At 38.5% G+C, this 26,625-nt stretch overlaps 3 protein-coding genes and 1 pseudogene across 4 annotated transcripts; 3 read left to right on the top strand and 1 right to left on the bottom strand.

Moving 5' to 3' along the window:
• Window positions 1-1,508: 1,508 nt before the first annotated feature.
• On the top strand, window positions 1,509-8,332 carry LOC146331312 (interferon-induced GTP-binding protein Mx-like). The gene is made up of 12 exons (XM_084729495.1): window positions 1,509-1,884; window positions 3,192-3,329; window positions 3,439-3,593; window positions 4,273-4,411; window positions 4,526-4,724; window positions 4,826-4,904; window positions 5,010-5,132; window positions 5,216-5,357; window positions 6,321-6,479; window positions 6,599-6,675; window positions 6,768-6,995; window positions 7,218-8,332. The coding sequence occupies exons 1-12, from the start codon at window positions 1,698-1,700 to the stop codon at window positions 7,494-7,496; spliced, it is 1,905 nt and encodes a 634-aa protein (XP_084585621.1). The 5' UTR covers window positions 1,509-1,697; the 3' UTR covers window positions 7,497-8,332.
• A 2,393-nt stretch (window positions 8,333-10,725) lies between these two features.
• LOC146331311 (interferon-induced GTP-binding protein Mx) lies at window positions 10,726-17,595 on the top strand. Its single transcript, XM_084729485.1, has 12 exons — window positions 10,726-10,942; window positions 12,556-12,693; window positions 12,816-12,970; window positions 14,288-14,426; window positions 14,510-14,708; window positions 14,820-14,898; window positions 15,554-15,676; window positions 15,789-15,930; window positions 16,005-16,163; window positions 16,296-16,372; window positions 16,494-16,739; window positions 17,322-17,595. Exons 1-12 carry the CDS (start codon window positions 10,756-10,758, stop codon window positions 17,544-17,546), a joined length of 1,869 nt encoding a protein of 622 aa, XP_084585611.1. The 5' UTR covers window positions 10,726-10,755; the 3' UTR covers window positions 17,547-17,595.
• Window positions 17,596-18,985: 1,390 nt separating this feature from the next.
• Window positions 18,986-20,976, top strand: LOC146331310 (interferon-induced GTP-binding protein Mx-like; annotated as a pseudogene). The gene is made up of 4 exons (XR_014772316.1): window positions 18,986-18,989; window positions 19,932-20,027; window positions 20,350-20,491; window positions 20,564-20,976. The product of XR_014772316.1 is annotated as an interferon-induced GTP-binding protein Mx-like (transcript).
• Window positions 20,977-22,121: 1,145 nt separating this feature from the next.
• thoc7 (THO complex 7) lies at window positions 22,122-26,077 on the bottom strand. The gene is made up of 8 exons (XM_084744269.1): window positions 25,964-26,077; window positions 25,596-25,716; window positions 25,356-25,483; window positions 24,264-24,350; window positions 23,618-23,675; window positions 23,430-23,496; window positions 23,266-23,335; window positions 22,122-22,297 (listed from the first exon to the last, which is right to left on the bottom strand). The coding sequence occupies exons 1-8, from the start codon at window positions 25,980-25,982 to the stop codon at window positions 22,239-22,241; spliced, it is 609 nt and encodes a 202-aa protein (XP_084600395.1). The 5' UTR covers window positions 25,983-26,077; the 3' UTR covers window positions 22,122-22,238.
• Between the last annotated feature and the right edge of the window lie 548 nt (window positions 26,078-26,625).

Raw genomic sequence — 26,625 nt, 5'->3', positions numbered from 1 at the left:
AAGTCTAGCACATAACATTTTTAAGCACAGGAAATGGCAAAGGAGAAAGTTGACTGAGGTACCAAGCTTGCTCAACTGTCATCAGAGCACAGAGTGATAAGATGAGGGTCGGTTTATTCAGCACTATGCTGTAGAATATTGTGTTAAACAGAACATTACCTGTTTTGACTCCATGGTGTCCTCAGGGATGTGTATGGTCACCACACAAGAGGACAGTTGTTGCAGTTATTGTATATCCATTAATACTATCACATTTGCCCACGGTATCTGTGCATTTCAGTGGAGGAAAAACAATGTAAAACACACACATCTGAAAGGTAAAGTAGAATAAAATGGTCAATTCATGTACGAATTTTCATGCCAATTTCAAGAGTTCCCCTCAGGTCTACAGAGCATTTAAAGGGAGTATCTTTACTCAATTTATGTACTCTACTTTACTCTAGTGTTATGGTGTCAGACACGTTAAGCACTGTCAGAGATCCAAAGCATGAGAGGAATGCAGAGAGAAATGCCTCCAGTAAGGCAAAAAGCCAGCACCCACACTGCTATGTCCAACTGGTTTGACGTTTGCATTTCACATCCAAAATAAGTCCATAAACTTGCTAAGGTTCCACTCAGTTTTTGTTGGTTTTGTGGACTGCAACTTTACTTTTTGGTTCCCCTGAATGCCACCATTAAATGTCTTAGCTTTCAAGTAAGACTTATTCATTAGGTGTCCAGAAATATTATTTCAACTTAATGTTGTTGCTCCATATCTGCTGAATTTTTGTTTTTATTTTTTGCCTTAAAATGAGCCGTTAATATCTACGGAAGGTGTCGGTCCTCTTCAGTGAAGGTTGGCATGTTACACTACCATGTTTTTACTTTAGCCCAGTGCAGATTTAACACACACTGGCTGTACAATACAGTCTTCCATGTTTTGTGTGAGTTTGTGGCCACCATGGGTCCTCTTGCACATTTACAAGAAAGTAACAGAGACTGTTTGCAGTCTGCAAGCTCACCACTAGATGCCACTAGTCCCACATAGTGGACCTTTAACCATATCAGTAACACGGTATGTCAATGTTGTGTTTACAGCTTGATGCCCCGAGGGGGCAAAAATCTGGTAATGCAGGTCTGAATTGAAGTCGACTTTTAGTTAATATATGTAATGTCAATTTTGTTGGTCTCACAGGGTCAAAAGCCAAATTGTCATAAAGGTTCAGAGTATGTTGCAATGTAATATTATTGTGGTCAGTTGGTACCTGCCGTGGCAAAGGTAATTCCTTGGCCCCAGTAAACAGATGGATCTAATTTTCAGCATTACTGCCTGTAAGATAATGAAGGATGGGTGTGTTATTAAAGCTACTACATGGAAGAGTCTCAGCTTAATACTGATTCCTCAGTCAGAAAAAAAATCTTGAATGATCGTGATCAGAGGAGTCAAATTACCAGCGCTGCTGGTATAAATTGAAGTCGCGTGCATGACGGAGCAAAACCGCGGCGCAGGCGCGCCTGGTGTTAGTGCAGCATCCGAACGAAAGACAAGGAAACGAAACTTAATTCCATCACTAAGCTACACTTTCTATTTCCCTCAGTCAAGCTGCTGCTGCGGTAGATTCGACACGGACAAACTGGTTTTAGTGAGCACAACTTTCCAGCGGTTTTATTCATTTTGTAAACACGGTTTCTCTGCACAGAGACAGTAGATTATCATCATGAACAGTCTGAATCAGCAGTATGAGGAGAAGGTGCGTCCCTGCATCGACCTCATTGACTCTCTTCGCTCTCTGGGTGTAGAGAAGGACTTGGCGCTGCCTGCCATCGCCGTGATCGGAGACCAAAGCTCGGGGAAGAGCTCCGTGTTGGAGGCGCTGTCAGGGGTGGCTCTGCCGAGAGGAAGTGGTGAGTTACAAAGAAAACCATCCATCCATCCATCCATCCATCCATCCATCCATCCATCCATCATCCTGTCTATCTAGGGTAATTCAAAGTCTCTTTGGGTGCGGTGACCCATTTATTTTCAGCAGTGCTCACCTTCACACAGGTAAAATTAAAGAGGGTTTTAGTGTCCATTACAGTCAAGTATCCATTTAACAGTTTAAGTTCCAATACATTGTCCAACAAACTTCCATGCTGCCACACACGGTCAAAAAACTGTTTGCTTGCCCCTTTTCATACACCTGCTGCTCATCAGCTTCACCTTATATTACCTGTGTTTCTGCTCTAGGCCTCCACCCCGTGTACAAACAACAAAACTGCATTTCTATTTACATATAATTATCTCTAATTAATTAACCAAGAAACAAAAGAAATAAAACAAACAAAAATATTACTGTGGCTCCAACACATCCATTTCAGATAACATTTAAAGCTGAATTCATAGATTTTTGACCATGAGGCAGAAGAATTGTTACAAGCTGAAAAACATACTGCTCTCACAAATTTTCGGGCCACAAAGTTGTTTAGGTTAATGTGCTATCTGTTTCCTGTACATTCACCAGACATGAACCAACATAAGCATTACTTTTTTGAAGTTGTGTTCCTGGCCACCCAGTGAAGAGTGAAATCCTTTTTCTTTTATCTTTGTTTTGCTCTCCTCCAGTCCGCTAACTGAGGGGAAGGTTTATCTTGCTAGATGCTCCACAGTTTTCACCAGCTTAGTTTTGTCTGTCTGCCCTTTACTGCAGACTGCCAATTTTTTGAGGTGGGAAGCAATTAAAAGATGTTCTTTACCACTGACCTAATATAAAAACACACTCCTCAACAAGAGTGGCTGTTGATTGAATTGGGCCTGGGCTTTTTCATTAAATCTAGAAAACAAAAGACAACAAAACAGTTTTCGGGTCCAACCTTTGACATTTAATGTCACTGTCATTCCTCATCTCTCTCTTTTGCTCAAATGGTTTAGGAGGAAGGAAGGAAGAAGAAAGTAATGGATTCATTTTGACAGCTTAAAAACACAAACTAATAAAGGAACAAATTGGCTAATAATCTGTGAGAAAACATCACACGTTTAGAAATGCCCTGTTTGGGATTGTTATGAAATCCTTTAAAAATCCTGAATCTGTATCAAATCACAGACCAAAACACATCAATGTAACCATTTTTAATCACCAACATTTTCATTTTTAATGGTAATTTAATTACATATTTTTTTCTCAATAGTTGTAAGAGATGTATTTCATGCATTTCATTATGCGTTTTTTCAGGCATTGTGACAAGATGTCCTCTCGAGCTGAAGATGAAGAGGAAGAAAGAAGGAGAGGAGTGGTATGGAAAGATAAGGTACCAGGACTCTGATAAAGAGATAGAGGACCCTGCAGATGTGGAGAATATGATTAGAGAAGGTATAGTATACAAGAATCTTGAAGGAGGTTATATGTACTTTTATTTGCATTTCTAGTGATCACCACTTCTGTCCTTTGTAATCACATACATCATGACCTCTCTCTCCAGCTCAGGATAAAATGGCTGGGGTCGGGGTGGGAATCAGTGATGAACTCATCAGTCTGGAGATCGCCTCTCCTGATGTTCCAGACCTGACGCTCATTGACCTGCCTGGCATCACCAGGGTAGCTGTGAAAGGACAACCAGAGGACATTGGAAACCAGGCATGTATCTTCAGCACTAAGTACTTTGTTCCAAAGTAAAATATCTTGACAACAATTGGACAGATTGGCAGGAAATCTGGTACAAATAGCTGTGGCCCAGTGAATCAAACAATGAATCCTACTCACATTGGTTATCCTGTGAGGTATCTAGTGCCATAAACAGATCACATTTCCACTGTTGCCACATGAAGGTTCAAAGCAGGATATCGTAGAAAGCGATGACTGAAACAACAGTTCTCATAATCTGGGGGCTTTTGTAAAGAGGAAGGAAGAAAAATGTGATGGTTCTTGGGAAAGTGGTGCACGCCGTCAGCCCTGGGCACACCAATCAAACAGTCTCTGTTTGGAGATGTTAGGTTAGATTTGGGCAGGGCAGTTAAAATGTCACTTCATGCTAGTAAATCCAGCAACTCAATTGTCTGATCAGGTAAATGGTTAAAAAACAATTAAACACATAGTTTTTTTTTCCAGAGTTTATGATGTAAGTAGCTTGATTGTAACATCAAACACAGTTTATTTCATTTTTTTGTGACCATAGATTTACATAGATACACTTAAAAAAATGTTTTATTCCTTGTACTGCTGGCACAACTGTAACTGCAACTAGACTTACCAGCAAATTTTCAAAATACTTTGAACTTTATAAATATACTTGACATAAAATAAATTCCACTTTCAGATAAAGAGACTGATCCAGAAGTTCATCACAAAACAAGAAACCATCAGCCTGGTGGTTGTTCCATGCAACGTGGACATAGCAACCACAGAGGCTTTGAAGATGGCACAGGAGGTGGATCCTGATGGAGAGAGGACTTTGGGTAAATAGATTAGATTTTTTAAAAGGTCTCTTTGGTAACTCAAACCTTTAATTTGTAATTTGTAATGTTGTTGTATGTGCTGTATTCTAAGTGTAATTTCTCTCTGTCTCTCAGGTATCTTGACCAAGCCTGATCTGGTGGACAAAGGCACAGAGGGGACGGTGGTTGACATTGTCCATAATGAGGTCATCCACCTGAAGAAGGGCTACATGATCGTCAGGTGCAGGGGTCAGAAGGAGATCACTGAGAGGGTGTCTCTTACTGAAGCAATGGAAATAGAAAAAGTTTTCTTCAACGATCATGTGTTTTTCCAGTAAGTTCATTCATTTGAGGTAATTACACCAAATATTTAAGTGTCAAAATGGTTGACAGGTTGTGCAGCTTGTACTCAGTAACTTTTTATTGTTGCTGTAGGAGTCTCTACGATGAAGGTCTTGCAACAGTTCCTAAACTGGCTGAGAAACTCACACTTGAGCTGGTGCATCACATTGAGGTAAATATTTCTAAATAGTCCACTTCAACGATTCAGTGCACATTACTTTGCCCACAAAATGTGTGTTGTTGAATGTTGAAGTTTTGACCTGTGTGTGATTTGTAGAAATCTCTGCCTCGACTGGAAGAGCAGATAGTGGAGAAATTAGAAGACACTCGTGCAAAGCTGGAAAGATATGGCAATGGACCTCCATCTGACACAGCTGAGAGACTTTGTTTCCTCATTGATGTGAGTTTATTAGTTGGCACTTTTACATTTACAAAACACTGCAACTCCAAACCAAAAGTGTAACCAAAGTTGTTGTATTTTAGAGGGTGACAGCCTTTACACAGAATGCTATCAGCCTCTCTACTGGGGATGAATGCAAATATGGAGTCGAGCTCAATATCTTTTCCATGCTGAGAAAACAGTTTGCAGGATGGAAAGAGATCATAGAACGCTCTGGATTGACATGTAAGTGCATAAACTACATAATCATTTCATTATTTTTCATGTCTTTGCTGTGGCTTCTATACAACAAAACTGTAACTTAATCTAAAAATTTAACTAAATAAAGTTAACTATTTAGTAAGATAGTAAAAAGTTGTTTTTATGCCTCCACATCCGCGGGAGCTGTCGTGGAGGCTTTATGTTTTTGGGTAGTTCATCCATCTACCCATCCCATTCTTGTCAACACAATATCTCAAGAATGACTCAATGGAAATTCTTCAAATTTGGTACAAACATCCACTTGGACTTAAGGATGAACTGATTAGGATTTGGACGTCAAAGATCAGGGTTACTTACATAACTCAAGAACTTGTACCCTAACTAGCAGAGTGCAGATCAGTACCAGGCAACAGAAAAGAATATTTGGATGTAACATTTTGGTTAGTAACTGCTCGCACTTTTAGTATCCTATTAGACATTTATGTTAAAAGTTTGTCATAACTAGCATATGAATTTTGAGTTATGGCCAAAATGTATTTTTCACATTGAGCTTGACCTTTGACCTACAAAATGTATGCAGTTGATCCTCAGGTCCATGCGGACGTTTGTACCAAATTTAAAGAAATTCCGTCCAAGCTTTCCAAGATAACACATTAACAAGAGTGGGGTGGATGTAAAAATCTACTCATATCACCTTGACTCTAAGTGGGGTTTTTTCTCAAAATTTCCTAATCACAGAGGTCCTTCAGCACGCAGTCGTGAATATGCACAAAAAATTGGGCTGATCAGTCTAATAGTATGAGCTAAGCTGTGGACAAGCTCCACGTCCACTGACCACACACGCACACACAAGCAAGCCATGATCCTTTCCCCAAAAAATACACTTAATATGTTGTACCTAATTCAAGTTTAAGTTTTGTATCAGACTTCCATAATGACCACACTAAGTGACAACCTACTTTTCTTTCAAATTTATCCCTATTGCAGTCAGCTGGAACATAGAGAAAGAGGTGGCTCAGTATGATCGAAAATACCGTGGAAGAGAACTACCAGGCTTCATCAACTACAAGACCTTTGAGGGCATGGTCAAGGAGCAGATCAAAAAGCTGGAAGAACCAGCTATCCAGAAACTCAAGGACGTGGCAGGCAGGTCTTGTCATGATGCTGCATTAATGATTGCACGCACTCTGGATCTGTAATACATTTTAGTTATTGTACGATCTTGTTTGTTCAGTCTGTGTCTGATTCTGTACTCTATTTTTTAGAAATTGTGAAGAAAGAGCTGTTTGAGGTGGCACAGAGCAGCTTTGTTGGATTCCCTAACCTTGTCAGAACAGCTAAGGTGTCATTTTCGTTGTTCATTGCAACTGTATACATACAACTACACACTGATGAATATTAACTTACATGTAAATAAATTTATATGTTCTTTAGGTAAAGATCGAAGAAATCACGAAGGAGAAGGAGGCTCTGGCAGAGTCGATGCTGAAGACTCAATTTAAGATGGAGTCGATTGTTTACACTCAGGACAGCACATATTCCAAGAAGTTAGGGAAGCGGAAGAGGGAAGAGGAACTGGTTGGCATCGGGACAAAAATCAGCAGTACTGACAGTGGAGCTACGCTTAAAGAGATGGTCAAACACCTCAAATCCTACTACCAAGTAAGAGCAGTTTATGAGCTAGACAATTTGCAGTGTAGATACAGTACTAAAGTAGGAAATGGTTTTTTGTTTTATTATTTTCAGGAGCTACTGTATTTAGCCAATATGATGAACTCTCCAAACGCAAAGCTTCAAAATAATAATTAGCCGTATGTCCTTCACAAATGAAACTGTAATGAATATTGTTTGTATTTGTTTTACTTTCCCCTCTCCAAACCACAGATTGCTGGCCAGCGTCTGGCTGACCAGATCCCGCTGGTGATCCGCTACCAGATGTTGCAGGAGTCTGCCATCCAGCTGCAGAGGGAGATGCTGCAGATGCTTCAGGACAAGGAGAAAACAGAGTCCCTGCTTCAGGAAGACTCTGGCATAAAAAACAAGAGAGCCAACCTTAAGAATCGCCACAAGCGCCTGACGAAGGCACGCAGTCTGCTGACAAACTTCAGTTTGAACATATACAACTTCAACACAACCCAGCTGCAGTACACACCAGATTTGTAGACAAAGAAGGTGCTGTATTATTAGTGTTCACATTTCTTTTCTTTGCTGATTTTTATGTTTTTGACATAACCAGCTATTTATTCTGTTAAAAGTAAAATAAAGTGGCAATCTCCTAACATTATCAGATTTGATGTCAATCTCTGGTTACCATTTTTGAGACCTTTCATTCATTTTGCCCATGTTTCATAAATGATTCTATATTTTTTTAGTTTATATTCTCAGTTTTCCAGTGAGTGTTCTTATTTTCTGAATGGCATACAACATATACAGATATATGCAGAGCAATGTTTGTTACTGTGTGTTTTTGTTTTTGTTAGGGATTTTTGAGTTGTAGTTTTGTTTTTGATTGTTTTGAACAGAAACTTTTCATGAAACAACACTGACTGCCTCTAAATCAATCTGTGGCAGGCATAGTTGCTCTGACCACAGAATTTATGTATTCAGTTTCACAGACATTTGTCGTAGCAGAAAAAGTGCATTTGTAACTGAGCTAACAGGAGGGAGCACTTTACCCACAATAACTTTATTTAACAAGATTTGACTACAGTAAACAATAAACAATGCTTAAAGTTTTAAGTAGCATTAATCTTTTAATCCTTTGGTAACAGCCAAAGGATCAATCCCAAATACTGGCTACATATCATTCCTTGAAATGTATATGGTGTGATAAACAAGTAAGCTAAAAAAATAAAGGTTGATTAGTTAAGTGCTCAAGGTGGTAGCTGTTCACCCGTTGAATAGGCTAACAAGTCAGTCATGAACTGTAAAACCATGTGTTATACATTTTACTGTATGTGTACCTGTCCTTTGAAATAAAACTGAAAACAAACCATGAATTTCTGTTTTATTACCAGTGAATTTCCTTAATGACAGCCTCAAATACATACCCGTATGCTCTTACACTGGTACACCATTATATATGAGGCTCTGCTCCCACATAACCTGTGTCTTTATCATACAACAAAATACCAGACAGTACTATGTGTATTGTATGTGTCAGGATTTCCTAATACTCTGTCCCAAATGTCCAGACAGGATGACAAAGAATTAATTTCATTAAATGCTTTTCAATACAAAATAGAAGAATTGGAGGTAAATTTTTAAAGGGGCAATTCAGCCCCAAATCAAAAATACTTATTTTCCCTTTTATTCTGTAGTGCTATTTATCCATCTAGAGAGAGAGAGAGAGAGAGAGAGAGAGAGAGAGAGAGAGAGTTTTGGAGATACTGGCCATAGAGATGTCTGCGTTCTCTGGAATATAATGGGACTATATGTCTTGTAGTTGAACAAAGCAGTTGAGGCAGATTCTACTGGCAAAAACAGGTAGTTTTCTGGTTCTTGGAGGAATACTGGACTGGACTTTGTGGAACAGGCTGATTGTTAATGTTACATTTAGTAAGACCTCACTCTACCATGTTAATATAGTGTAGATAATGTAGTGTAAATATGTATACTTAGATTATTTTCTTCAGTATTGTGCATCATTTTGGCAGTGTTCAGACTGACCAGGATCTTATTTTTTTTTTTAAGAAAAAGATTAAAAACATAAAGCAAAATATAGTCCACTGCTGAATTAATGCTGATCACCCAGGCATACCATTTAATAAAGAAAGCAACACTGCAGGAACCGATGTCACACCTAAAATCATATTTCAAAGTAAGTTTTAATTTAGTGATGATTCATCAACAGAAATAATCGCAGCAGAGTGTATGTTCAGTACCTAACTGTGTCTGTTCAGCTTCATTTTCCTTTTTCAGATTGCCAGCCATCATCTGGTTTACCAGATTCCACATGTGATCTGCTACCAGATGCTGCAGGAGTCTGCTGTCCAGCTGCAGAAGGAGATGCTGCAGGTTCTTCAGAGTACATGGGATCTGGAGTACAGAGAGTGAGGACCCTGACATTGGCAGCTGAGGGCTACTTTGCAAAGTCATTTCAGTCACTTCATGCAGGCCTGTGCATACCTGGTAGACTTTTAGACGGAATCAAGGTCTAACAGAATATGTGCCCAAAACTAGAAGTTAGTAATATGATACATGATGAGGACCAGATAGTTTTCTTGTTGTTTTTTCATGAGTTTTGCCAGGTTCTTAACATAGATAGATTTTCCATATTCAGCATGTACACTGACACAACATGCACCATTTCATAATTTGGCCTGAGCAAGTGTCTGAACAATGAAACAAACAGACCATAGTGTTTAAGAGTGGGTACGGCAAAATAACTGTGTTGTGTGTTTTGTTAGATGTATCTAGCATTCTCTCTATTGTTGTGATGCATCAGATGTATTATGTTTTCTCATCTAAGGACCCCTCGTTTGATAGAAAATATAACAGAGACCACTCATGTATGTCCCTTGGTGAGGGAGAGCAGTGATTCTGAAACTGTGGGGCAGGCCCTACTGGTGGAGCGTGGTACTACTGCATGTGGGGTGTGGATGACCAGAGGAAAAAAAAAATTGTGTAGGGAAAGTAAACAAACAGATTTTACTGATGCTACCATGCTGACCTTTATTGGTTACATTTTCTTTTGCTTCTGAAGTGGAGCATGCCAAAAAGAAGACATAGAGGAAACCGGTTTAGAGTTTCCACCATTAATGAATGTTTATTTTAAAACTTTTTTAAAACTTTGCAACTTTGTAAAATAAATAAATAAATAAATAAAAATAAATGTTCAGCATGATTTTGTGGCGTCACAAATAGTGTGCAATCCAGCTGTAGTCCAATATGCAATCTACACAACTGAAATGTGGAAAGCGTTTAGTGTGTCTGTACTGAAAATGGACTTTACAATGAAGTTCCGTCTTTTGTCTAAAAATAACCTGTTTTACATGAGGAAATAAGACCAGAAACTGTACTTGGCAGCTGACAAATGTTCATGGAAAAAATCTAAATAGAAAATATTCTTTTAAGAAGACAGGTTTACAGTTAAACTAGCTTTTATAATAAAAAAAAAAAAAGCCCTAAGAAAAATAGCTCTTGCCATATGTTAAAGATAGATGAAAAGATTTTATGTTCAGTGATTCCCCACCCCGAGATAATGACTGCAGGTGCAGCATCCGCTCTTGGAGGTTACAAGAACGAAAGACAAGGAAACGAAACTTAATTCCATCACTAAGCTACACTTTCTATTTCTCCAGTCAAGCTGCTGCTGCGGTAGATTCGACACGGACAAACTGGTTTTAGCGAGCACAACTTTCCAGCGGTTTCATTGATTTTGTAAACACGGTTTCTCTGCAAGAGACAGTAGATTATCATCATGAACAGTCTGAATCAGCAGTATGAGGAGAAGGTGCGTCCCTGCATCGACCTCATTGACTCTCTTCGCTCTCTGGGTGTAGAGAAGGACTTGGCGCTGCCTGCCATCGCCGTGATCGGAGACCAAAGCTCGGGGAAGAGCTCCGTGTTGGAGGCGCTGTCAGGGGTGGCTCTGCCGAGAGGAAGTGGTGAGTTACATCTATCCATGTAATATAGATGCAACTCATAATGCTTTATAAAGGTTAGAAAAACACTGGAATGACATTCAAAACAATAAGCAATCTTAATAAAAATCAATTATGGTAGAATAAAATGAGATGAAATACAAATTCAATACATCAGAAATACAGCTAGAGCGCAGTTACAGTGCAGTAATAAGTTATAAATTGCCTCAAATACAACACAGGATAGAGAAGTGGTTCACCCTGTTTGGTTCTGACTTGATGTTCTACCAAGTGAATGGTTCCTAAAGATCAAAACAGCCCCACTGGGTTTATATTCATCAAGGATGTCAGATTAAGAAAAGTAAACAGTAAAAACATCACTATCAGACAGCATTTACACCTGTATTCATTGATTTTTGGCCATGGGGCAGCAGAACCACAAGCCAAAAAAACACACTGCTCTCACAAATTATTGTGTCGTTAAGTTATTATTAAGTTATTTTGGCTTATATGCAATTTGTTCCTACACATTTGGCAGACCTGGAGGCACATGAGCATTCATTTTTTAAAACTGTTTCTGGCCCCATCTGGCTAGATGCTCCAAAGTGCCAATTATGTAACGTAATCTTTTGTTATGGTGAGGATTACTTAATTAGCAACTTGAAGATGGAAATCTAAAAACCTGCATGGCTAGTTTTACTGCAGGTGCTCTGGTATGGACGAGGATGAAGTGACAACAAAAATTTCCAGGAAGCAAGAATGCCACAAGGCAAAAAAATAAACAGAGCCTTACAAAGTTCATTGCAGTGCTATATTCAGGGGCATCAGACTGGGGGATAAGGTGACTAAGTATATAGGACCCTCACATGAGGAGGGACCCCAAAGATACTAGAATGATTATCTGTGGATTTGGGTAAGGGCCCATAGAGAATGCCTACGTACAGGGTCCAAACTATTGTGTTGCATCTCTGGCTGTATTATATGGTACCTCTCAGCAAATATGATAAGTATGAAATTCCTGTCCAAATTAAGTTGTACAGTAACACATTATTTCTCTATTCTTACCATCTGTTATCTTAGTAGTTGTTATTAACTTAGGGATCAAGATGCTGACCATGAACCACAATATCCTAGCCTGGGAACTTAGTTATTATCTTTTCACCCTTGTGCCAATTGAAGGTTGGGTTTAGTGTTTTAGTTCACAAAACACTGCTGGAGTTTCACAGGAAAACAGTGTTGCAGAAGCTTCCAACCTCTTAAGTGAATGGTGACCAGTTTTCAAATGTAAAAAACAACACAAAAAACAAAAAAAAAACACATAAAATGCCTCCTTACTGCTTGTCTGTAGTATCTGTAATCCAAGTCTCCTAAAGAAGCCCCAACATGCCAAGCTGACTTGAAAGACATCATTTACACCATGTTTCTAACCTTTTCCCACTACAAGCCTGAAGAATCAGAATCACTTACAAAGGCCTGGTCTCTGTCCAGCACACTGTTGGAGGGCCTGCTCTCTCTACAGCCCCAGCCCTCACCCCCACCCACAAGTTCTGGGCAACCACGCTGTCTATGTATCTGCCAGACACACTGGAGTTCATAAATTTTCCTCCTCTGTCATCATTCACTCTTTTGCAATTCAGGCATTGTGACAAGATGTCCTCTCGAACTGAAGATGAAGAGAAAGAAAGACGGAGAGGAATGGTACGGAAAGATAAGCTACGAGAACTATGAGGAAGAGATCGAAGACCCCGCAGATGTGGAGAAAAAGATCCGAGAAGGTACAGTACACAGCATTCTTAAACATCACTCAGTATTGATGGAGCTACTGGATTTTTTTAGGTTTCAGTTATCAGCACTTCTGTCATATGTAATCATCATACATCACGTCCTCTCTCTCCAGCTCAGAATAAAATGGCTGGGGTCGGGGTGGGGATCAGTGATGACCTCATCAGTCTGGAGATCGCCTCTCCTGAGGTTCCAGACCTGACGCTCATTGATCTTCCCGGCATCGCCAGGGTGGCTGTGAAGGGACAACCAGAGAACATTGGAGACCAGGTATGCTTGTTCAGTAGCCCCCACAACACACAGTCAACAGTTTTCATTGTGACAGTTTCTTTGGTAGAATGTTGTTCCAAGGAAAGGCATGGACCTGAGCTCTCTATATCTCATGTACTGCTTCCCCTCTTGACCTTTCCACTTGCAAGACCCTCAAGCCAAAAAGCAAGTAGGAGCAAATAAAATTTAACTATGATGTGCAATCACTCTAACTGATTTGAAGTGCCAATGGCTTCCTATCACCAAAATGAACAAAATAATAAAACAGAAGATTGACGAAGAAATGACAATTCTTACTTGATACAATCTAGTGAGAGAAACCATAAAAACAGTTGAAAAATGACCAATTTATCCAGCGAATTTTAGTGAAATTACTGTAAAATTGTGTTGCATGAGATTATTTTTTTTATATATATATTATATCATTATTTTATTTTTGCATGGCTTTGTGCAACTCTCAAGTTGCATTTGAATTGTGTTTCAACTGGAATTTGCAACCTGCGACTAGTTCCATAAATATTTGGCACGAATATTCACTCTTTATCTGAATAGAACTAACGTAATGTTCCCATAAAGTCGTTCTTCAAATGATTTTATTATGAGGTGAAAAAGGAGTGTTTCACTCTTGTCCCGTCCCTTTCCCCCCCAAAAAAACCCTGTCCTGTCCCAATTCCATGATATGGTGAAAAAAAAAATCCTGCTTCGTCTCAGTCTGGGAAAAATTACTGTTGTCCCACCCTGTTCCTATCAATCAAAAACAAAAAAACAAACAAACAAACAAAAAAAAACAAGCCATTGTTATTTTGATTCCCACTCCTGCCTGCTCCCTTTGACTTTTTTCCAGTCCCATCCCAGTCCCGTGATCCTGTATGTAACCTATACGCCACTTCCTGGTCCATCTGATGAAAAAATCATTTTGTAGATATTGTCAGGTATTTTTAAGTATATTTTTAATTTTCCTGAAAAACAATTAAATACTGTTAATGACTCATCCTGGACTTGGGAGTGTTTCTATGTAAAGTTATGATGCAGAGAATATGAAGAATAATTTAATAATAAAATTCATTGATTTTGGTGACACTGGATTGTATTTTTTGGCTTCCCTCTGATGTTTTCTGACTGCTCAGTGCAACACACATTCAGTGCTTTTTGCTCCTGTAAATGCCAATCAGTGTCTGTGACAGGTCGCTCCTTACCTGCCCATTTTACAGGAAACACATCAATAAACACTAAGTTAGACATTTCATGGAAACTTAAATCACTATTGATAATTGCACAACTTATAAATTGATGTACAGTATGAATTTATACTTTCAGATAAAGAGACTGATCCAGACGTTCATCACAAAACAAGAAACCATCAGCCTGGTGGTTGTTCCATGCAACGTGGACATAGCAACCACAGAGGCTTTGAAGATGGCTCAGCAGGTGGATCCTGACGGAGAGAGGACTTTGGGTAAATAGTTTGGATTTTAGAACAGGCCCACTTGACTAAGTTACTTGCCTTTTAGATATTTCACTTCCCTTTTTCTCCCTCAGGTATCTTGACCAAGCCTGATCTGGTGGACAAAGGCACAGAGGAGACAGTGGTTGACATTGTCCATAATGAGGTCATCCACCTGAAGAAGGGCTACATGATCGTCAGGTGCAGGGGTCAGAAGGAGATCACTGAGAGGGTGTCTCTTACTGAAGCAACAGAGAGAGAGAAAGCCTTCTTCAAAGATCATGTGTACTTCCAGTAAGTTCATTCTTTTTGGGTCATTTTAAGACATATTTTAATTTTAGTGAATGATTTGTATTTTTACTTATAACATGATATGTACTCAGTTGCTCTGTGTTCTTTCTATAGCACTCTCTACAATGATGGCCATGCCACTGTTCCTAAACTGGCTGAGAAACTCACACTTGAGTTGGTGCATCACATTGAGGCAAGTTCTTACTCCAGCACCTTAAAGGAATAGATCTAATTGTTTGAAGTGTGGTTGCATGAGGTATTTATCTATACTCAGTGTATTATCTAACCATAAAACTGTGAATCTCTGTCTGTTTGTATGTAATTTGTCTCAAGAACCACCGATCTGATATGCTTCAAAGTTGGCATGTGTATTTCTGGGGACCCAGTGAAGTGCAGTGGCAAATTTGATGCCAGTCAGCATTATAAGTTTTGAATGAACAGGTGAACAGCTTCTCTTTAGCAGCGGGGGATAGAACTCATCCACATCATTGATTACGACAGTGGTAAAATCATGGGTAAAATCAGTAATTTTACCTTGTAAAACATGGGAGTTACCAGTCTATTACCTCAGTCTGTTAGTTTGTTTGTGTTATTGTGTGACTCTGATGAACCCGAAGAATCTGTTTGAAACAATAAAGTAATACAATAACAGAAACAAAGTAACAGATCAAGGCAGTGGTAGAATAGCATCTCCCATGTTCTGTAAGGTAAAATAACTGATTTCATCTTGTGGACTGGTTGAGAAAAGAGCATGCTATTTGGCTTAAATAACATTGGTTTGCTGTTGGAAAAGGCTGTCTGACTGCAAGGTGTTTACTTATGTGTTTTGACCCATGTGTGATTTGCAGAAATCTCTGCCTCGACTGGAAGAGCAGATAGAGGAGAAACTTGCACAAACTCGTGCAGAGCTGGACAGATATGGCAGTGGACCTCCATCTGACGAAGCTGATAGACTTGTCTTCCTCATTGATGTGAGCTCCCTCACTCTAACATGTACCTGGATACAAAGACCAGTGCTCACCACCATGAATGAATTTTACATGCACCTCTAAACAACTGTTTCTGCTGTCATCTGTGCTGCAGAAGGTGACAGCGTTCACTCAGGATGCCATCAGTCTGACCACAGGAGAGGAACTCAAGTGTGGAGACAGGCTCAACATCTTTTCTACGCTCAGAAGGGAGTTTGGGAAGTGGATTGCCCACCTGGATCACTCAGGAGAAAACTGTGAGTTTAATATTTTCATCTGATGTACAGCCATCCATCGGCAGGACTCTGAAATATAAGTTTGTGTGTTGCAGTTAACAAGAGGATTGAGAGAGAGGTGGAGGAGTACGAAGAGAAGTACCGTGGAAGAGAACTGCCTGGCTTCATCAACTACAAGACCTTTGAGTTGATGGTCAAGGACCAGATCAAACAGCTGGAAGAACCAGCTGTCAAGAGACTCAAGGACATAGGAGGTATATGGTTGAATATATGATAAATATGTTTCCCTGTATTGCTAATGCTTTCCTGTGTTATCACACAACCGCTACTGGAGAACTCAGTCATTATCAAGCTACTGTATCTTCTTGTATTTCTGTGTCCTCCAGATGCTGTCAGGAAGGTGTTCATACAGCTGGCCCACACTAGCTTCACTGGATTTCCTAATCTCATGAAAACAGCCAAGGTACCCATCTTCCGAAAGTTTGATATTGATATTGTTGAGAGTCATCATCAGTATTTTGGCTCTTAAAATTGAATTTGCACAATTTTTTTGGCTATGTTCAGACCAGACTCTTGTTTTCTAGGCAAAGATTGAAGCCATAAAGCAAGAGAAAGAGTCCACTGCTGAATCCATGTTGAGAACCCAGTTCAAGATGGAGCTGCTTGTTTACTCTCAGGACAGGACCTACAGCAGTAGCTTGAGTGACAGCAAGAGGGAGGAGGACGATGAGGAAGACGCATCAATGAAATACATCAGGAGTATTGTGCACAGCATGGATAATGATGCTACAATTCAGGAGCTGATGTTGCACCTTAAATCATATTATAAAGTAAGTTTTTATTCAGAGAGATGATTCATGAACACAAACTAGTAGAGTGCTAGTAAAGTGCACGTCTTTGTGAGGCAAACCTGAAAAGAATATTTGAATGTAATCCTTTTGTAATCAGCAAAATTTTTATTAGTAACTATGATTTAATTACATTTTTTTTCTCAGCAACTTGAACAGATTACAGTTACGTTTATTTTATATTTTAATTTTGTATATATGTAGGTATGTAACTGGTTACATGTAAGTGTTACTCCCCAAACACTGTTAATAGTTAAGCCTTGATTTAGCCTAATAGTTGTTGATGAATTGAAAAGGCCTTTCAAGGCCATGACATGATGCTTTCAGCCATGAAAATATTTTTTCAAGGTTCTGAATGTGCACAAAAAATATTTGGCTAATGGGGCCAGTAGTATTTGAGATGTTGTGGACAAGCTTCGGACCCATTAGTCACACACCCATCCGCGCACACAGTCGATCACATGCTTATACCTGGAGGTGATAACAATGACAGCAAGGTCAAGACAGAGGGTACATTTTGAAATGACTGTCTTAATCTAACTTTGATGTTTTTTTCTTCTTCAGATTGCCAGCCAGCGTCTTGCTGACCAGATCCCGCTGGCGATCCGTTACTACATGTTGCAGGAGTCTGCCGCCCAGCTGCAGAGGGAGATGCTGCAGGTGATTCAGGACAAGGAGAATTCAGCGTTCCTGCTGAAAGAGGAGTTTGACATCGGCAGCAAGAGGGCTGCTTTACAGAATCGCCTCAAACGCCTCACACAGGCCCGCACGTACCTGGTGGAGTTCTAGAGGGTCTCCAGGCCTGACAGAACGATCTTATTTTTATTCCTCTTTAATGCATTCATGGTTGCAGTGTGGGTGTATTGTTTGTCATACAGGGTCTTGGGTGTGAAATAAAATATGTACAAGTTATCTTTTTGATGCAACAGCTATATCAGATTATTTGCTTAAAACTAGAGGTTATTGTCAGATTTTATTAACAGTTTAAGCCCCTTAAACTTATAAACCATCATAACAAAAATGAATCAGAATCATTGCACCATGCAGCGTGTGAGACAATTAAACAATCAGATCACGGTGGCAAAAAGTGAGTGTGATACAATAATTGTTTTACATTTATCTAGTGTTCACTCTATTGTTGTGATACATCAAATCTATTATATTAAAAGATGCCAAGAATTAGAGAAAGACTTGAAAGTAGAATTTAAACAGCCTGTGCTTTATGAGAGCCACATTGTCTTGATGAAAAGGTAAAAAATGTTGAGTAGTTCTTTATTTACCTCTGTTCTTTTACCAAAAAATAAAAACAACATTTCTGTTGTCAGCAATGAATTTATTGGTATTATTACAGTGGGAATGATTAAAAATCACCATTGTTATTTTCATTTAGTTTTATTCCGTAAGACCTTAACAGGCCAGAACACATGAATTAACCTTACTGGTGCCCACATCAAGGATTGTTTTGTGTGGCAGCTGTGCTGGGTTGCCAGCTCACATGCTGCACTCAGAAGTAACAAAGTACAAATATTTCATTATTGTACCTAAGTAGAGTTTTCAGTAATCTGTAGTTCTATTTATTTTTCTGACAACTTTTTCATTTTATTCCTACATTTTAACACAAATATCTTTACTTTCTACTCCTCACATATTCAAAACTACTTGAGTAAAGAACATGAGTACTTTTGCCGCTGCTGGCAGCACCACATGACGTTAAAGATGACCTCCTGCTGCATGAGGACCAAACAGGAAGCCTGACCAAACCTGAGCTATTACACATGTAAGTTATCAAGAAAGACAGCAGGAGAAATACTTCTCATTATTTTTGACAGGTTTTTCACCATCCTGGGGAAAAATGTAATATGAGATGCTGCTGAGAAGTAGCAGGGCCCCTCATGTGTAGACACATGATAGCAGCATTTTAGGTAGTATTGAGGCCAATACTGATACTTGCATTGGAACAACCCTACATAAAACATTAATAACCCTAAAAGAAAAACTTCACAGTTCATAAAAAATAAAGATTTGAGAGGTTGAAAGTGAGTCTATATGGCTTAAATTTAGTTTTTAGAAATATCCAGTGTTTCCAATTTGTGTATGACTTAACTGAAAATCAAAAAAGAAAGATTTCTCAAATAGTTAAAGATACTACAATGCATTTTTATTTGATTATGAGACAGTCTTAATTTAATCCTGATGCCTCTCTGTGACCTACATAAGCAAATGAGACCATGAGTGAGAAGGTTGGCTGTTTCTATATAGTTGTTTTTAATAGCTGTCACCAGGTCAGATCCTTCGTTTTTTGTGGTCATATTTTGTGGATATTATTATATATCTCAAAATTCTTTGTAGCAGCTTAAATTTAGATTTAACAGTGAAAGTCCCCCTCCACATAAAATGTGTTTTCCAAATTGTTATTTGGATGTTTGAGCTTCACTTTGCAGAATGATGGATGTTCTGAGTTTGACAAAGAAAAACATAAAGATTCATGGTAAATATGGTGCAAATAGAAATGATAATATTCTTTATTAATCACTGGTTAACATGCCATTAAAATCTTTTTATTGTTAAAAAGACAAGAAAACAAAACCTAACTGCATCAGTTAAGTACCTGCAGTTTCTTTCTGCCACATTCATGCATCTGCTCTATACCTGACATGGCCAAACCCATTTCAGTGAATAAAAAATTTTAAAAAATCCTGCGTAACATTGAATTTACCTCAAGTATTGACGCTGGGCTGTGGGTACGCAATTGTCACCTAAAGAAGTAGATTACACATGAAAGACAAAGGAAAGACTGAGAAATGAAACCTACATACTGTTTCTTGTGGTTGCATCGTGGTGGTGCAGTGCCTTGGTACAGTGGACTTTTTCTGGCTGTTTCTGAGACTTACACAGTCTGTGGTTTATGTGAACAAATTATGTGTCTCACCTGCCAAATTACTGACAAACTTAAAGGGATAGTTCATCCAAAAATAAACCACTTTTAAAAAATCTTATTTCGTCCATATCACCCAGTGTTATCTATTGCATGGTTTAATCTACAACATGAGGGCAGCAGCTCTTTTGCCCCTCTCTAGTGGCTCCCTGTGGCTTTGACAAAGATTTTCTTTTCTTTTGGGGTCATTTTAACAGATATTCAAGTGTTTGACAAGTTGTGTAGCATGTACTGAGTAGTTTTACATGATAGTTACAACACTCTCTACAATGAAAGTCATGCCACTGTTCCTAAACTGACTGAGAAACTCACTTGAGCTGGTGCGTCACATTGAGGTAAGTTCTTATTCATTACCTGAACATTTTATAAAACCTTTTGTTTAGTTTAATGACCCATGTGTGATTTGCAGAAATCTCTGCCTCGACTGGAAGAGCAGGTAGAGTAGAAACTAGCACAGACTCATGCAGAGTTGGAGAGACATGGCAATGGGCCCCCAGCTGATGCAGCGGAGAGACTCATCTCCCTCACTGATGTGACCTCCCTCACTCTAACATGTACCTGAACATAAAGACTAATGTTCACTACCAGTATGAATTTGTCTTTAAATAATCAGAAATCTGCGGGAAACAACTGTTTCTGCTGTCATCTGTGCTGCAGAAAGTGACAGCGTTCACTCAGGATGCCATCAGTCTGACCACAGGAGAGGAACTCAAGTGTGGAGACAGGCTCAACATCTTTTCTACGCTCAGAAGGGAGTTTGGGAAGTGGATTGCCCACCTGGATCGCTCAGGAGAAAACTGTGTTTAATATTTTCATCTGATGTACAGCTGTCCATCGGCAGGACTCTGAAATATAAGTTTGTGTGTTGCAGTTAACAAGAGGATTGAGAGAGAGGTGGAGGAGTACGAAGAGAAGTACCGTGGAAGAGAACTGCCTGGCTTCATCAACTACAAGACCTTTGAGTTGATGGTCAAGGACCAGATCAAACAGCTGGAAGAACCAGCTGTCAAGAGACTCAAGGACATAGGAGGTATATGGTTGAACATATGGGGGCGTTCACCTGCAACTCTTTTTTCTCAACTCTTCTTCTGCAACTCTTTTGGTTCTGTATTTTTTCTTTTTCTTTTTTTTATTTTAGGTTTCTATCCAAAAGGTCACAAGTACACCAAGTGTAAATGAATAATAATGATAGATAGTTCCTTCTGCACACTAAAAAATCAATTGCATTATTTTGAAAAAAGACTAGTGGACCGGTGGAACAAGTGTCACATATTGGGTTTGGCAAATGCTAACAACTTTTCCTCTGGAAAAAATTGCATCTTTGTTTTGTCTTCTTTTGTTATCTTTTTGATTGTGTGTTTTTTTTTTTTAATCATCTGTGCTTAGACTTAGATTGCACACATATTGCATGTTGCATGTTTGGATTTCTAATTGTATACACATATGGGCTTAAATATGTAAAATGTAAATTAACACATTGTTCAAAAAGCTAACAGCTGGGTTGGAACAGGGCAATGTCAGTGCACTGAGAGCTGTTCAAAATGTATTGTAATATTAATATGTATAAAATTTACTCATTGCAAAACCTTAAGTGTCAGTTATTTTCCACTGTAGATAAGATATAGGAGCATACTGTTTCAGACACACACACCATGCTTATGACATATCATACTGTGACAATAATATATAAATATTGTACCAATACTTTGATGCTTTGCCATGACTTCCTGCTGATGGTTGGTTCACTTTAAACAAACAGGCAATTGATGTTTCTTTCTGAATAATTAAATAAAAAATGTCCAGATGCACCTGTATTAAATTTGTTTAATTAAAGAAAATATTTGACTGTCTAATGTGGCTCTTTGCTGTTAGACCTAAATATCTGTGACATCATAAATAAACCAACCTATGATTACTCCACCATGATCAAAACAATAATTACTTCACTCCTTATCTGTCTTCTTTCAGGACAATATAGCAATTATGTACATTACTGTACTTTAGCTCCCCCTTGTGGTTTTACAAAGATAATTAAAAAGAAAACCCAACTTGATGGCAAAAAACATCCTTACTACAGATATTCTGCCCATCAACATAATCATAACCTTTCTTACATATATCATTCATTCAAGTAAATGTGGTCATCCTCCTTCAGCAAGGAAGAGGGTGCATCAGTGATGTAAATACAAACTTGATTCAGTCCTCAGTCCAGTAATCCATAAATGATGAATATATAGATTTGTTTTCTGACAACCATTAATGCTTTTCTCTCCATCAGTTGCTTCAATCTCTGATGTGTCTCTTTTGTATACACCCCATTTCCATCATGCAATCCTTGTCAGCCTGGAAACCTTCGTTAATTTTTCAAAATAAGGTGAAGTAAACAGAATTTGAGTTACACAGACAGACAGTAAAAGTTGCACAAGACAGACATGTACAAGGAAACTTTATTCAAAAATACATACAAAAAGTATTCTTATTAGACAAAAAACAAAATCATTTAAAAGCAGTTCACTTCATGTATTCAGTCAGGATTCTCCACATGTTCATTCACCAATCTCTGCAGGGCTCTCCTGGTTGTTGTCATCGTCTGATTTCTCGTCATCTAGAAAAGAAAATGATGATTGACAATTAGAAGGACAGAGGCAGCTTCACTGTTTCTAAGATTTACAGATGCAATGGTCAATATTTTGTGTCACATCACCAGCAAACTGACAATAAAGGATAATGAATGGTTATGACTGTGCATGTAGATGCAGCAGCCAGAGGCTCCTTCAAACTTTGCGACTTACTCTTTTAAACTGTTATTTTTTCAGCTTTATCGCTGAAACACATCACCTATGTCAGAGATACATTCACAGGCACTGGAAAAAGAAGTGAGGGATTTGGATGAAGGAGCTGCAGAACCCCAAGACAATCAACAAATGTAGTCAGTGTCTTTAAACATGCAGTCAGACCAGCTGGATGCACTGCCGCAGACCACCCCAGCAGGAGAGGAGGCGAGTGGGGATTAGAGTAATGCTACAGCTGGGACTTAAAGCTGGTCCTGGCTAACGTTTGGTGAGGGAAATGAAATGAAATGGGACTCAGGCTGGATGCCGCACTTGATGGGCAGATTGTACTCTGAGCTGACAGGACGCAACACGCAAGACTCTGGGAGGACAAGGGAGGCGGACTCTGTCTTTACATCTATGATGCTTTGTACTCAAACACAGTCAAAGTTGATGGACACCGTTTCCCAGATGCTGAACTTTTTATGTCAAGATGTCAACCATATTATCATCTCATATTAAGATTCAACCTGATGCAAATTTAAAAAATGCACTACAGAATTATTTCCTGGGTGTAAATATATGTATATGTAAACCACTGTACATATTGTTTTAGATTTCATCTTATTCCATTCTGAATTTTATTAATTATCTGTAGATTTGTTGTACTGTGTGTAGCATAAAGGAACAACACCAATTTCACTGTGCAATCCTGTGATGTAAAATGATAATAAATTACCTTGATCCCTTAAAAATACAAGCAGTACCAAACATGGCACCAAAAATGTATGTGTTTACTTACTCTCAAGTGTCTGCTGAAGCTCCTGTATGGTACTGAGTAGAACATGGAACTGCTTCTTCCTCAACTCCAACTGTGTGGGACAAAGGAGAGATTTTTTTTTTAATTAAATATTACTAATGATTTAAGATATTACAGGTTAGAATAGATAGTAAATGTATTTGTACCTTTGCATCTACATTCTCCTTGATGTGAGACAGTTGCTGGAGTTCTTTGTCAAGCGCCTCCAACTGCCTGCAAGTAATTACGTAAAACTTAAGCGCATAATCTGATTATCATGAAAACCAAAACTGCTTTAACAAGTCAAGCAGAACAACTTAACATCTGGATGGAACACATGAGAAAACTAACTTACTTTAGTGTTTCATGACGGTCTGGGTGTTGCTGGATAACTTTAGCTAAAGCATCATATTCTGGAGGAGAAAAGTGAAAATTTGAGACAGAAACAAACTAGCCAGAAATATTTCATTTTCATTTTGACAACATATATGAGCAGTAATTCTTTTAGTATAAAAAAGAACAAAAAAAATGCTCAATATTATTATCTGATCTGATTAATTGCTTCTTTGATTAATTATTGCTTCGTTAACATAATGTCAAAGATGACAATTGTAAGTCCCCAAAGCACATGGCTGTGTCTTCTTATACCGAGTAAACAGTTCAAACCCCCAAAAATATTCAGTTTACAATCAAAAGAGAGAAAGAAAGCAAATTCTCACACTGGAGAAGCTGGATGCCCAGAATAGATTTTTTTTTCCTTAATAAATGACTTAAATTACTAACCTGTTGTCCAAATATTTGATTTGAATTATTTGCAGACTGAGTGATCAACTGTTTCATCACTATGTTAAAATATTGAATGTATTGGTTTTACTTCAAAGTGGTGGTTTTACATTTCCATTATTGCTTATGGTCTTCAGTTTATAAAGAATAACACATGAAGTAAATCTCTCCTGTAAATAATTGGCAAAATTGATCTGGAGCACTGAAAATATTCTTACCTTGACGATTTTTTCGTATTCTCTTTGCCCTCTGAATTTCTTTTTTGCATTCTGTAATCTTCTCATGTGCAGACATGATGTTTTGTTCTGCAATGTGGAGATGAAGTTATTTTGTAGCACCTTTGTAAGACAGAACATTTTTTCACGTGACTCTGGTGGTCCAGTTCTTAAAATGTAAGAACTTCAGTATTTCTATTGTATGAAAGAATACACTCAGTGGCCACTTTATTATGTACATCTGAACAATATAATGCAATCCAATACAACTGCTCTGTCATGAAGTCTACTTTTATGTCTCTACTGCTGTTTTGATACTGTCATGGATTAAATTGTATCTTTTAACACTGTGATCGTATTTACTAGTGGTGGTGCATTATATTCAGATGAGTTTCTAATATTCTGAAGAAAACTACTACTAACTGGCTTTTTTCTTGTTGTTCTTCACAAATTTGTTGTAATGATCACAATGACAGCTTTTGAGATGGGCACATAAATTTTGTTGAAAGAATGGGGTTTGGCTCATCCTCACACGACTGACACTGAGCAATCAAAGCAAACAGCAACTTTGATAATTGTTTCAGACACTTCAAAAAACCTCCACACCACAGACAAACTGGCTTCAGAGTTGGATAACAAAAATGTCATCTTATGAACAGAAATATTGTCACTTCGAGCCAAAACCAACACTTTATTTTAAAGCCTTCATCTGCCAATGAAATACCAATAATATCATGCCTCCCCAATCTACAGCAGTAAAGTGCAACATGCACATTATGACAGCAGTATTTTTTTTTAAATCATAGAATAGTTAAACACTGAATGTAGTGCTGAGTGATAGGGACAAAATTAAATATCACTACATTTTAGACCAAATACCTTGATATCAATGTTGTGACAATATTGGAGGGATGAGTATTAATTTGATTTAGACACCTCTGACAAAGTCAAAAAAACTGAGCATTGTAAACTTAGTAAATTGTAAATGTGTACCTTCCTGATAAAAACGAATAGCTTGTTTGCATAGTTAAAAGTAAGTCGTCTGGGTTGTAAGTATTCAAGGTCAGTGTATGAAAATCCCATTAAATTTCTTACCTATATGAGAGTAGATTTTCTCATAATTCTCCATTTCCCGAAGGTTCATGTCATAAACCATCAACGTCTTCCCCATGGAGAATTCACACTGAGCCAATATTCCCAGCATCCTCTGATACTGCGTGAACCTGAACAGGATTACAGGACGATTTATAACTCAAATCGAGAACTTCTTCACCACACGTTAATAGCAATTATTGATGACAAAGACTACGGCTGGGGCTAGCAGAGCTCGCTTACCCTTCCTCGGGAGTCCCAGGCGAGTTGCACCATTTGGTGAAACTCTTCAGCAGCACATTGATCCGACGGTCATCCCCAGCTCCATCTCCATCAATAAGAAGACGTTTCCGTATAACCTCATCTGAAACAGGGGAATCAGACAGCCTTTCAGATACAGCAAGTCAATCGCCACTCAGCTAACTGAGCTAACAGTTAGCTAGCAGACATAGCTAGTATACATTGCGAAAGCAAGCTGCTTCTAAATGTAAAATTAGTTCATTTTTGGCTATACGGACTGGTATATATGTATACTTTAAGAGGTTCGATATACACTTCCCTTCGAAGCATTTACCAAAGAGCAATAATCAACGAATTGAAAAGTAATTTACCATCGGTAACGGCGCCCATGTCTGTACCTAGCTGGATAAACTTTATTGATAAACAGGAAGTGAACAAACCAGCTGGCTCCACTTCCAAGGACAGGCGATGATGATTGGCCACAGAGGCGACCGCGTGCCTTCTTTTAAAGATTTTCGGGTTTTTTGTTGTTGCTGCTGATTTTAACGGGGTCCATGCAGTTGGCGAAAAAGACATTTTTAGATCAGGGGACCGGACGCTGTCGGTTTGAAAGACTGACATTTTGGCTCTGTGCTAAGCTGTTATTGAGATAATTGCTACAACTCGATATTAAAACATTTCCATGAGATCGAAGAGTGAAGGAATTCACAGTCTACCTGCTTGTGCAAAGTTGTTCACTTGAAGACTAATTGACAAAAGATACAGATGAACTGAATGATTAAAATAAGAATTTTTAGTCTACAGCAACCTGTTCAAGATGATTGTAAAAACATAAACTTCATCATTATAGCGCCACCTTGAGGTCATAGAGTGTCTCTTTTTGGCTGAATAATGGGTTGAATTTGCAACCCACCTGCTTTGGTTAGTTTTCATTGTGTAGATTTTGCTGCAATAAAGAAAGAGAGACATGTCATGACATGTCATATCCAACGTGGCAGCCAGGATGTTCATCTTTGAATCTTTCAGACCTCTT

This window comes from Lutjanus erythropterus, chromosome 2 (assembly GCF_056507025.1).
Source record: "Lutjanus erythropterus isolate fLutEry1 chromosome 2, fLutEry1.hap2, whole genome shotgun sequence".
Lineage (NCBI taxonomy): Eukaryota > Metazoa > Chordata > Actinopteri > Lutjaniformes > Lutjanidae > Lutjanus > Lutjanus erythropterus.
This window is presented reverse-complemented; position numbering and strand designations above follow the sequence as displayed.

Coding starts and splice junctions, on each gene's coding strand:
- LOC146331312 (XM_084729495.1), top strand. CDS start 1,698: ATGAACAGTCTGAATCAGCAGTATGAGGAGAAGGTGCGTCCCTGCATC. Junction 3,594..4,272: donor CAGAGGACATTGGAAACCAG/GCATGTATCTTC, acceptor TTCCACTTTCAG/ATAAAGAGACTGATCCAGAA. Junction 5,358..6,320: donor AGAACGCTCTGGATTGACAT/GTAAGTGCATAA, acceptor TCCCTATTGCAG/TCAGCTGGAACATAGAGAAA.
- LOC146331311 (XM_084729485.1), top strand. CDS start 10,756: ATGAACAGTCTGAATCAGCAGTATGAGGAGAAGGTGCGTCCCTGCATC. Junction 10,943..12,555: donor GGCTCTGCCGAGAGGAAGTG/GTGAGTTACATC, acceptor TTTGCAATTCAG/GCATTGTGACAAGATGTCCT. Junction 12,694..12,815: donor GGAGAAAAAGATCCGAGAAG/GTACAGTACACA, acceptor CTCTCTCTCCAG/CTCAGAATAAAATGGCTGGG.
- thoc7 (XM_084744269.1), bottom strand. Junction 24,351..25,355: donor GAAAATCTACTCTCATATAG/GTAAGAAATTTA, acceptor TCCACATTGCAG/AACAAAACATCATGTCTGCA. Junction 23,336..23,429: donor AGGAGAATGTAGATGCAAAG/GTACAAATACAT, acceptor TGTCCCACACAG/TTGGAGTTGAGGAAGAAGCA.